The sequence below is a fragment of the Cydia splendana genome, chromosome Z, assembly GCF_910591565.1.
Source record: "Cydia splendana chromosome Z, ilCydSple1.2, whole genome shotgun sequence".
Taxonomy (NCBI): domain Eukaryota; kingdom Metazoa; phylum Arthropoda; class Insecta; order Lepidoptera; family Tortricidae; genus Cydia; species Cydia splendana.
In genome coordinates, this window is record NC_085987.1 from 40,029,834 (window position 1) to 40,043,385 (window position 13,552).

General features: G+C 38.3%; 1 protein-coding gene across 1 annotated transcript in view; it reads left to right on the top strand.

The window, feature by feature from the left end:
• The window catches only part of LOC134804115 (uncharacterized), a 148,953-nt gene that overhangs the window by 85,694 nt on the left and 49,707 nt on the right, over positions 1-13,552 (top strand). The window contains exon 7 of the mRNA XM_063777057.1: positions 7,810-7,893. Coding sequence (XP_063633127.1) covers positions 7,810-7,893 — 84 coding nt within the window. The remainder of the gene's footprint in view (positions 1-7,809; positions 7,894-13,552) is intronic.

The following is a 13,552-nucleotide window of genomic DNA, read 5'->3' on the forward strand; positions in this document are numbered from 1 at the left end:
AAAAATTTGAGGAAAACTCCTCTGGACAATTTAGTCAGCTAGAATTTGAGCCTAAAACAAAGACGATCGGGTTAAGGGGTTTGCCCTGTAGCCTAACCTTTTTGAAAAGATTTGTTAGACAATTTTCACAAAAGCATATTTTCCGAGTAGCGAATTTTCACATCGCATTTTATCACGATCGCAAATTTCATTAATCGTCTTTTTTAATGCAGCGATTTTTCATGTAGCGTTTTTCAATGCTCGTATATTTTACCAGTTGATCATTAGGTATATCACAAGCAAATATTTCCAGTATCTATCTACCTAGGCTTTTCCCCCCAAAGTGTACTATTTTCACGAACGTCACACTAAACTAAATCAATAGGTAGGTTAGATTCGTTAGGTCGCTTCAGATGCCCGAAGGGCAAACCGCCCAGAAATAGGAGCCCCGCGTAGCGGGGCTCCGTCTAGTTAAGTTGTAAAGGGAATATTTTTTGAAAAGAAAGTTTCGTACGTTAGACTCTTTAAGCTAAGGACAGCTAAACTTAGGACTATAGAAATTTCGCAATTTAACTAATTGTAAACAAAGACAATTATTTCCTTTTCGTCAACTGGTTGCGAAACTTGGTTGCCAAAACGGCCGGAGGGAAATATTTTAACCACGCATTTCTGAGGCCAAAGTGCTATTGCTTAGAACCGCCAATTATACAAATAAAAATTAACGCGAATACTAAAAAAATCAGTATGGCAATTAAAGTTTCGAAAAAGAAAGGTACTTACTGGAAATATTTGCTTGTGATATAATGATCAACTGGTAAAATATACGAGCATTGAAAAACGGTTCATGAAAAATCGCTGCATTAAAAAAGACGATTAATGAAATTTGCGATCGTGATAAAATGCGATGTGAAAATTCGCTACTCGGAAAATATGCTTTTGTGAAAATTGTCTAACAAATCCTCGATAGTCGTGTGCGGCACGAAATCTGTGAATTTTTTTTCGTAATATCATCGTGCAAAAATTACATACGGTGCGATTCGGGAAATGAATTAGAGATTCACTAGATATGAAATAGTAAAGATATGTGACGTTCCACGGCAAAAGGTACCTTATGGCGGTTGGCGCTTACGGTATTATTAACGCCGCTCCAATATTATTGCGGCCATAAGGTACCTTTTGCCGTGGAACGTCACATATCTTTTCTGTTTCATATCTAGTGAATCTCTAATTCATTTTCCGAATCGCGCCGATACTTACATTTTCCAGCATCTAACGGCAATTTAAATAAATTGGACATTTTATGTCATACTAAAAGTAAATTGGATTTTGAAATTGGTCTATTAGTCTGGTCGTTAGCAATATTTAGGCAAAGTGAAAACTTCAGCTGTCTATCTATTAAATACGCCTAACCGATAAGACGGATGCACTGTCCGTGTGTGGATGGAAAGTAGGAATACTACCGGAATCTGAATCACCCCTATTTAGTTATGTAGATTCAGTTATTTCTATCAATTATGCATGTTTAATTCCAATTATAAATGTTTAATTCCAATTATAAATGTTTAATTCCAATTATGAATGTTTCTTCGGCAACATGCACTATGACGCGACGCGACAACTGACGAGGCTTTTAACGTTTCATGCCGGTCAAAGGGTTAACGAGAGTTATTTATACAGATAAAGTAGTTGCACGCGCTTCACAAACTAGAGCCGTATTATCTCGTATTACTCGGCACGAGTATTACTATTTCTTACTTTAACCCTTATCTTGGCAAGGCTCAAAATATCTTAAATATAAACTTTTTTTTAGTTTTAGTCACCTATTGAGCATACTGGACTATTAAAAAATAAGGGAAAAAATCCAGGATTTTCCAGTTTCGGAAAATCATATGTATCATATTTGATACAATGCTAATCCCTCGACAAAATAGTTACCTACTTTTTAGAAGAAAAATGTGGATTATATAAAAATAAAACAGAAATTATCATTTATTGCTAATTAAACGGAATCTAAAGCATCAGATGACTATTACACCTGTAAAAATAAATTATATCTACGAATACCTGATCACATGGGCGGAAAAAATGACCCCGTAAAGTTTCAAAAAAGTCGTCAACAAAAAGTTGAGTAAAATATGAGAAGTAAACAAATAATCAAAAGTCAAAAAAATTTTTTTTTTTTACTTTGGGGGCATTTTTTGCCATACACATTTTTCCGTGCTACGGGCTACGGCGTAGCAATAATGCTACAGCGTACGAATATACAGTTAAATATCTGGTACTTTTAAAAAAATCAAAGTTCAATAACTAAATAATTCGACAAATAATATTAAATACTTACTGGAAAATATTTTGTAACCCCACAAATATAAAAAAATATGTAAAACTATTTTGACGACAACTTGGCAATGTATTAAATGTAATACGCATGTACTTTTATGAGTTCTTAGCAATGTATCAAATATGATACGTAAAAGTTTTATGTAAATATTGTACGTAAATGTTTTAAAATACAACCACTATGTAAATCCTAATACACTAACAGATAGTCTCTCTCTGTGGTCGCTCCCTCATGACTGAGGATCGTGGTCATCGGTGGATGTGGATGCTCCACACCTGGTCTTTATGATCTGCCTCCAACGGTGCCTGTTCATCGCGTCTCTGACAACCGAGCAAAAGTTGGTTGAGGATGGAGCCCCTTTTAATTGATCGCTCCATCTTGTTGGAGATCGTCCTCGGCTTCGTTTGCCCTCCATGTTTCCAACAATGATCAGCTTTTCAAGGCTTTCATCTCCCCTCCTCATTATGTGGCCGAAGTAGGACAGTATGCGCTGCTGGCAGACTGTGGATAGGCGAGTCCGGACAGATAGTAAGTGCATTGTAATGTAAATTATGCAAAAATATACATAAATTTAAGAAATAAGTGCATAACTTACAGTACGAAACGAGATCTGTTGTTTCCGCGGCGCCATGTTGATAATTACTACTTAATTTATAATGACACTTGTGTGTGTTATTTTTTGCTACAATAAAGGAGGGTAGATCGACATATTCATAGAAAAAATATTTTGTTAATTAATAAAGTGAACCTGCTAGATTTTTTAATGTTCCATGTATCACGGGTGTTACAATGCCAAGATAAGGGTTAAGATACGTTAATTAATAGATCTAGAAACGATATGGATTCAATGTGTCAGTGTCAAAAGTGACGTTTTTGTTTGAAGAAATGTCACATTTGACACTAACATATCTAATCCATATCGTTTATAGATCTATTAACTGAGGTATCTTAAAGTTCGAATCGGGCCGTTAGTCTTGAAACTTCTACTTCTGCTAAGTACAGTCAGCATCAATAGTAGCAAATGAAGCAATGCGCCAAAAGTATCTGCTTATTTGATTTTTTTAGCAGTCTAATAGGACGAAGTGGTTGGAATTCACAAGTATGTACAATTGTATCTAAAATCATACTTACACGATATTTTTAACGTCTCTGGTAATTCGTGTCGAAAGGAAAGAGTACGCAGAGGCTCCCTAAAACGAGGTTTATTTTATTATATTATATTACATGCATTATAATGGCACGAGGCTTCCGCCAGTTCCGTTGTAAAGTTGAACTTAATTATAATTTGTGCCAAATCCTTTTGAACCACAGAGAACAATTAGCATACATAATTTGTTAAAATAAAATATACATCCATTTAATTTGTTAGACACGTAATCAAAGCAATTATTAAGTGGCCTCTTGTTTTCGTTTCTACCGCTATTCCTGGGTCAAGGATTGCGGCTAGATATAGCTCGTGGGATTTAGTATTCAGCACTGTAAGGACTAGTTGTTTCTAAAACCCAATTTAATCCAGTCCAACATATGGCCTTATAGCTTTTTTTTTATTAGCCTATTGGTCAATTTTTCTTTAGTATATGATGTATATGTGTGACTGTTTAAAAAAGCACGAAACACGATCTTTTATAAAAAACCGGTCAAGTGCGAGTCGAACTCGCGTCCCAAGGGTTCAAGTACTGCACACATTTTCGAACGAGCGAGCAAAGTACATTCAACTGTTCATTCAATTTTTCCACACACGGCTGGCTATCTTTAATTTTGTTCGAAGTTCGCAAATTGCTGGCATCTCACTCTGTCACTCTAATTATGGTTTCATTGGAGTAAAAGAGAAATCCCCGCAATTTGCGAACTTCGGTGTTCGCGGTAGACCCTCTGATATACGGCAGTTCAGCCTTCTAATTTAGCTACTCGTACTTAAACCAATTATTTGTTATGTGTGAGCACTAACCTCCTAAAAGCTCATCCTTCGACCTTGCGTGGAGGTGCACCTCTCTTGGATGCTTCAGGCCTTCGGCCCAACGCAGAGCTCGGCCTTCGACCTTCGCACTAGCTGTCCACACCACGTTTCATGCAAATCAATTGCGGTTGTGGCCCTGATAGAGCTTATCCGCAATTCTTATTCTTAAGTCCGGCTCACGATTAACTGCAGACTTCTTATACGTTTTTCCAGTAATCTATAGGCACCTATCGGGCCCAATCGCTTAACAAAAGATAGAACAAAATCGACGATCTCCTTTGCAGGAAGCATGCACATGTCGGAGGCTCCGGGCCTTCGACCTTCGCATTCAGACACTTGTACTATAATTGTTCTGTGTTTCAAAAAGCTACTGGGGGATGCTTCAGGCCTTCGGCCTTCGGCCTTCGCAAAAGCTGTCCACATCGAGTTTTAAGTAAACCATTACGGCTGTGTCCCTAAAACAGCCCAACCGCGTTTTTTTTCTTAAGTCCGACTCACGCTTGGCTCTAGAATTCTAATAGGTTTTCCTGTCATCTAGATGTAAAGAACTAATATGTGTATTTTTTTTCAAAATTTTAGACCCAGTAGTATCGGATTTAAGGGGAGGGAATGGTCATTTTTTGCCTATTTTCTTAAATAACTTCTAAACTATTTCATATAAAACTATAAAAAATATATATTTGAGATTCTCAAAATAAGCCCTTTCGTTTAATATGTAACACGATATGGTTAACAAATATTTGTTTTTTAATTTTCTCATATTCCCCCTAAAAGAGCCCCCTATGCTTAAAATTCATTTGTTTTTATTACATGTCCGTCTTTGGGTCACAGACTTCCATATGTGTACCAAATTTCAACTTAATTGGTCCAGTAGTTTTGGAGCAAATAGGCTGTGACAGACGGACAGACGGACAGACAGACGCACGAGTGATCCTATAAGTGTTCCGTTTTTTCCTTTTGAGTTACGGAACCCTAAAAATAGTTAGATTTGTTAATAGTTACTTGCTCCGGGTTTGTGGGATTCGAACTACCGAGTTAAGCTTCTGAGCCATTATCGAGACGCTTTTAACGATGGCTATTTTTATCTGTGTAGGTACAGACTTTATAACCTATTGATTCAAAGTTTCTTACCTCCACCTACAAAATTTGCGCGCAAACTATACAACTTATTAGTCTTCCTGCGGAATAAGTGTTTTCTACTTTCAGCAATAATACCCACAGATTTTAAACTAAGGTTTCAATATTCGTCTGTGGTATTCCGAACGAAACAAGCTTTTAAGTAAATTGGAAAATATTAAGCGGTTTGTACGTCGAATACGCTAATCAGCAAATTTCATGCATTCACTAAGAGATCTCCCCTAGGTTTAGTGAAGGGGGGATCCCCTTCACTAATCCGAGGGGGGAAGGGTAGAAGCCGTGCACTGCCACGAGACACTAAGTTTATTTGCTTGTTCCGCTGGAAAAGTTTACAAACAAAATTAACAAAATTAAATGTTTACATTTTTTCGCGCAAGTTTTCAGACAGGGGGGTCTTTAAAATGTTTGTGGGCATTTTTATTTTTATTTGCACTTTAAAGCGCGACTTACGTCATGTTTCAGTAACGTCTAACCGTCACATTCCTGACAAAATGATTTGACATTGACCGTCAGTTTTGTGACCAGCCGTTAATGGCGCACAGTTAAGTGAAAATGCCCCTGTGTGGGGAAAGCCCCACACAGGCGCATTTTCATTCGTGCATTCGTCGTTTTCGTTCGTGCGGGAGTTAGTGCCCATAGGTAAAGACCGGACCGGCATGATATGATCTACGATTACTCACATCTACTGCAGTAGGTATACGAAGTCTAAATACCATTGGTTGACTTTAATCGAATTTGGGGAGCGAAGAGAATGTGCCCCTGGTTACTTAATCAGTAAAACGTTTTTAACGTAACAGATTCACGGAAGTAAATATTATGAAATACTTTTTTTTTTATTTGAAAGTGAAGTACCTACTCAATATCCATTGTCGAGGTTCGCAATTTTAGGGACCTTAATTTTGTATTCTTTATAAAATATAATATTTATTATGCTTTAATAGCCCATTAAAATCATTCCGAATAAGGGGTAGTGCCTTGCATTCAATAAAGGTCAACTGCTTTTTTATTCGATAGGTACCTAATAGTAACAAAGAACATTTTATCACAGTAAAATGTAGCATTTAAATGAGCTATGAACTTAAACTCATATCCTGGGTCAAATAAAAAACAAATTTACTTGCGTGAAAACATTTCCATCTATTTACTAGTTTTACGTTTCAACCCGTTTCATTTAGAAGAAAAGAAGTACGAGTGTACCTATATGAGGTTATCGGGGTGCAAAACACACGAAGAGGATGATTTTACGAGAGCAGTTGGTACCTATATGCAAGAAATCACACTAGGTACCTTATGTTCTTAATTTTTAGTTATGCTGTATTTAGTTATGGTCGAACACCGGGTGCATTCGCGTAGACATGCACTTGCATGTGCGCGTTGTGATCTATGAATCCTCACAAGAGACTTCACACAGACCACGCAAGCAGGGTGCATATTAGACACGCTTGTAACCGATGTGCGACCTTTCCCTAGACTAGATATTTTTAGCTCGAGATCTCGTCAATCGTCAACTCACTGTTTTTGGCAGACTACTAATGAAAATCACGGTGTTCTGCCTTTTCGCCGAAGTATTACTGTCCGAATTTCACTTGCCAAACCAACTTTTTGCAGATGATTTACATTGTCAACCAACATTTGGCAAATATTCATTACGACAACGTTTTACTTGGTAGAATTATTGTTATGTACCTACATAGAATGTTAGTATGTATTATATTATGATATTTATACAACATTTGGAATACATTTCTTAATGTAATTAATTAAAAATTGGTTGCGAAATAACAATCGGCAAAATCATTTTCAGCAATGATTTAGAGAACCAAATATCAGGTATAATAGATGTTAGGGCAATTAATAATGTATAAGATAATTAATTAAAGAGCGGTTCGTTAAACATCTCATCAATATACAATAACTGCTTCTCATTAATTATAACATAAGTAAGCGTTCACGTAACTTGTCTATATGAGACAACTTAACGGCAAAATAATCCAATTAAGGTAATCATCAGGAAAGCGTTGATTAGTAGGAAGGCATGAAATATTATGGTGTATGGCTATGAGATGAAAGGTGTATGGATATGTGTGAAAACAGCTATGATTACTGGAACTTTTTCACTATAGCTTGATTTTTGCCACTGGACCGAACACAATTCATTGTAAAATTCAGTCCCAAAAGTGCACATGCATGTCGTAAATTCAAAAATTGAAAAAAGAAACGAAAAATTAAATTGTCTCCATCGGTCAGGAGAACTGCTTATAAAGATAATGTTATTTCTACTTGATCGTTTACTTAACAGGTCCTCAGGCTGAATTAATGACGATAACCAATCGTTGCCCACAATGTTTTTGTTTCATAAACATTCATTGTACACATATTGTTATTTTGTTCACAGATCTACGCGATCATATGCGTTATATCTCAGTTTCAAGAGTACGTGGCGGGCCGCGGGACGGCCGCTTTCGACTTCAATGATCGGGTATGTCACCGAGCTAGGCTAAAAGTGCAACAATTGAAACTCACTTTTACCTACCCTTTTTTTTGGCACATTTTTGGCGAGTTAAAAGTAGCGCTTGTGGCCTAGCCGTAAGAGCGTGCGACTTTCAATCCGGAGGTCGCGGGTTCAAACCCCGGCTCGTACCAATGAGTATTTCGGAACTTATGTACGAAATATCATTTGATATTTACCAGTCGCTTTTCGGTGAAGGAAAACATCATGAGGAAACCGGACTAATCTCAATAAGGCCTAGTTTACCCTCTGGGTTGGAAGGTCAGATGGCAGTCGCTTTCGTTAAAACTAGTGCCTACGCCAATTCTTGGGATTAGGTGCCAAGCGGACCCCAGGCTCCCATGAGCCGTGGCAAAATGCCGGGACAACGCAAGGAAGATGATGGTTTTTGACGAGTTAAATAGGTATTGATAGCATTTCCTAATATTTGGTGGAGGTGCGGTACTTTAAACAGACTGCTGGAATATGCACCAAAATAGGAACATTCAAAACTGTGTCAACGAAAGTTATCTGGGACATAGCTTCAATAATGTCCAAATATATTTGTCGACCGCCGACTTGCGAGCGGAGCCGTCTCGTACTTGTATTGTATACTCGTGTATTGAAGGATCTAACCGACCGGAGTATCCTCGTCGATTACCCTTGTCGTCGGCAGAGCTGTAGGTTACACCTGTTCAAATAGTCTCTCAGGTGTATCGATTGAGTATGTACTATCGCGTTTTATGTGTAGGAAATTTGACCTTTTTTATGAATGATTTTCCCACCCATACAATAAAAACTATGGGTTCAGACAAAATAAAGGGACCAGAGAGGCCATTTCAGCACTTACTCTATTAGTAGACAGGCGACTAGATCTCAACCTAGACACTCACATAGCTTTTATAGATTTGGAGAAGGCTTTTGACAAGGTCAACTGGAAAAAAATGATGGGTATCCTCCGTGATGTTGGACTCGATTACAGAGATAGAAAGATTATATACCAACTATACAAAAATCAAGAGTCAATCATCGAAATGGGAGAAGAGAGAGAGAAAGCCAAGATAAACCAAGGAGTAAGACAGGGGTGTCCACTCTCACCGCTAATATTCAACATTTTCATAGAACATGCCATTCAAGAAATTGTAGAGTCAGATTTAGGGGGAGTTACATTTAATGGGGAGAACATTCAATTTATCCGATTTGCGGCTTTTGCCGAAACTAACTCCAAACTACAATTATTAGTTTCAAAAATGAATGATATTTTCACACAATTTGGACTCAAAATAAACTGCAAGAAAACCAAAATTCTGACCATCTCTAAACACCGATCTTTACACAATCCAATATTACTACAGAACACAGCAATAGAACAAGTTCAACAATATAAGTACCTAGGAAGTATTATTACCAATGACTCCAGATGCACGGCGGACATCAAGCAGAGGATTTCAATGGCTAAAAAAGCATTCAATAGCAAAAAACACCTGCTCAAAGCACACATCTCGAAGAATGTGAAAAAACGCTTAGTTAAGGTGTATATCTGGAGCATTGCTTTATATGCGTGCGAGACGTGGACACTGACACAACGGGACAGAGAGCGATTAGAGGCCTTTGAAATGTGGTGTTGGCGGAGGATGCTAAGGATTAGCTGGACAGAAAGAAAGACGAACGAGGAGGTTCTGAGCATGGCAGGAGAGAAAAGATGCCTGTTAGACACAGTAGCTAACAGAAGGGGCAAGATGGTTGGCCACCTGATACGGCAGATTCTTTTTAAACATCCTGGAGGGCAAGATTGAGGGGAAAAGACGCAGAGGAAGGCCCAGGCTCACATATCTCAGCCAAATAAAAGATAGAGTTTCTGTCGTGTCGTACGAGGGAGTTAAAAGGCTGGCCCAGAAAAACGAAGAGTGGCGATTACTCCACCGACAAGAGCATAGCTCTTAAATTCTGATGATGATGATGATGATAATAAAAAATATGTCAAGTGGGAATTACTGATACATAATTTAAAAGATTTAAAAAATTATATTTCGTAAAAACGGAAACTGATATCAAGTTGTAACTTGCAACAGACAGGTATGAAATATGATATAGGTAAATAATATCACTCATATATATAATTAAAATAAAAAATAAGTTCAAAAACTAAAACCCGACTACTGCACATAGCGCTCTAAAAAGTATGAAACAAGATAGAATTCTTATCTGAAATTATCATACAGGAAAATTATAAGAGTTATCATTTTTTTATATATTTACAGAGATATTCAAAGGATCGCCGATATGATAATTTCAGATAAGAATTCTATCTTGTTTCATACTTTTTAGAGCGCGATGTGCAGTAGTCGGGTTTTAGTTTTTAAACTTATTTTTTATTTAATTAATTTTGGGTTCAGGATTTCGTTACTTACTAATAATATTTGAAGTCACTTTATATTACTTTTGCGAGGGCGTCCTCAGTACAGAAATACACGCAGAGCGCCGCATATATCGGGCTACGCCCGACAACCTTTGGCATGAAGGCGCCTTCGGCGCCTGGCTTTGGAACGCGTACATCGTACCTCGTACGTCGGGCTACGCCCGACTCTTTTAGTATGAGGGCGCCGAAGGCGCCCGGCTTTGAAACGCGTAAAGCGAGCCTCGTACGTCGGGCTACGCCCGACTCTTTTAGTATGAGGGCGCCGAAGGCGCCCGGCTTTGGAACACGTAAAGCGAGCCTCGTACGTCGAGCTACGCCTGACTCTTTTAGTATGAGGGCGCCGAAGGCGCCCGGCTTTGGAACTCGTACATCGTGCCTCGTACGTCGGGCTACGCCCGACTCTTTTAGTATGAGGGGACCGAAGTCGCCCGGCTTTGGAACGCGTACATCGTGCCTCGTACGTCGGGCTATGCTCGACTCTTTTAGTATGAGGGTGCCGAAGGCGCCCGGCTTTGGACCTCGTACAGCGCGCCACGCACATCGGGCTACGCCTAACCCTTTTAGTGTCGCCTTTTGGACCGAGTCCGGTGCGTCACATAGGTACGTTTCAGTATGCTTCGCCTGACCACTGCGAATTTTACGAGGTGAATATACTAAGCAACTTTTACCATGGGACCAAACCCGATCTCGTAAAAAAAATTTGCTGATCTGGACTTCTATACCTATTCACGTTATAAAATATTGCAGGTCATTAAAAAACACCATGTATACAGCGGCCAAACAAACTTTTGAATAATCCTCCTTGTATCGCCGTAGTCGCGTAACACGCGGATGGATAGAATCCAGAGCGATTGTAGATTCGTAGTTCGAATTACCTACCAGATAAATTAATATTTTATCGGGTGCATGCAAGCAAAGCCGGGTGCAAAAGCTAACAATATGTATATATTTGAAATGTGCTAATTGAGCTCTTTCAAATGATATACAACACGTCATCATTACTTATTTTTATTTTTTTGGTTCGTGACTTTATGACCTCTAGAGGGCGCCGTGTTCATTTTTTTGTGACGTCATATAGCCTATAACCAGCGGACGATTAAGACGATTCGAATGACACGTCGTTTGTCAAATTTCAATGAGTACTTTAGAAGTTATGAGGGAACAGATGAACATACATACATACATACATACATACATACATACATACATACCCACATACATACCGGTCAAAATCATAACCCTCCTTTTGCGTTGCCGTAGTCGGGTAATAAAGTAATTTGGATGTGCATTTAGTGTGGCATAGACTTTATACCTATATACCTTGTGACTCCACTATATAGGTACCTACTTTAACAGAGGGTACTAACTAGAGGTAATAATAATAGGTAGGTACTTATAATTATTCAACAGACTCAATATATTTCAAGCAGTCAGCTGATTAATTTTTTTTGAATTAAGTATACATAGATTTCATTAGGCGTCACTGCGTGTTCGAATTTACACAGTGTTTGAGGGTAAAGTTAAACAAATAGGCAAGCTTTTGTAACAGTCACTTGAGAACGTGCACGTGGCTACCATATGGTACAGTAAGCTTCTAAAAACAGTAGGTACTTTTACCACAAATTTACTGCGGCCGTTAAATATTTAAGTTAGCGTCTACGGGTGGTATTCCGCCTGTCCAACGTGTATTTGCGTCTCACATTGTGCTTACGTAAACTCACTAAATATACAGTGCATGTCCCTCGTACTGATGTATGGACACGTAATTACTTGCGAATACGGACGGATAAAATCTTGGTAAGGTTACCGTAATTCAACAAACCTAAATTGCCATTCCTCTATTCGTCGAGTGAAGAATTGTGCCGTTCCCGAAAATGTTCTCCGTCTTGCATGGGAACTATTCTCACTCGGTTCGGTCCATGGGGCCTAATTCCCCGAATGTCTAGTCGTCATACGTCCATTTACTGAAACGACTAGCCTAATGCCCCGAATGTCTAGTCGTCATACGTCAATTCCCTGAACGTCTAGTCAGTTTGCTCCATGGGGTCTAATTCCCCGAATGTCTAGTCGTCATACGTCAATTCTCTGAACGTCTAGTGTCCACAATCCTAATTACCCGAATGTCTAGTACTCTAGTCACCATATGTCCATACACTGAATGTATAGTAGCCGTAAATGGACGCATATGTGCACTCGTATAGAAATATAAATACGTAAAATACGAGCACATCAATATAACCGACACTGAGTAGCACGTCTTACTTTTATTAGCTGAGTCAGCTGTCACCTCCTATCTATCTCTCGAAGGAACATAATATGGAGAGGCCACTTGGCTTGACTATGTAAGTATAGATGGTCAAGCAAATCTTGTCAGTAGAAAAAGGCGCGAAATTCAAATTTTCTATGGGACGATATCCTTTCGCACCTACATTTTTCAAATTTGCCGCCTTCTTCTACTGACTAGATCTGCTTGACCCAGTATAGTTTCATTGTCATTACCTAATACATCATGAATACTGGCCGCTGACTGTCTATGCATTATCTTCTTTTGAAGTATTTGCAATGACAGAATAGAATAGACATTCGGGGAAATAGACACTCGTGGAACTAGACGATCAGGAAAATAGACATACGTGGAAATAGACAATCAGGGAAATAGACATTCGTGGAAACAGACATTTAGGGAATTAGACATGGACCAAACCGTTCTCACTCGAGAACGTTAACTTTTGACAACCAACAACTACCGCATAATGTACAGAGCCATGCAAAATTAACCTCAGGTGTTAAGGGTAAAGACTTTATACATCTTCTATTCCTTGCTTTTACTATTTCAAGTCTGTATACTGTGTATTTTGTATACGCCAACCCTGTTAGCACACTCCACTGAATGGAATAATCGACTGACCATTTCTACAAACAAATTATACCCTCGGGACGACCGGTTATAACTGGTTATTAAAATGAATACCGCATTTTAGATCAAATAGTTGGTTTTATATATTTTATACTTTTTTTTGTTCCATTTTTGTGTTTATTTTTTAACTTTTATCATAATTTATGCACAAAAGCTAAAAATATGAAAATTGCTTCTAAAAATGCGCCATTTTATTTTATTTTTGAGGGAACTCACCGATTTTTAAGTACTTTTTTTTGTTAAAACTTAGAACAAATTTAAATTCCATAACATGATATCCGCGATCGCGTCCATCTCGCTCACGCTCGCTCAGT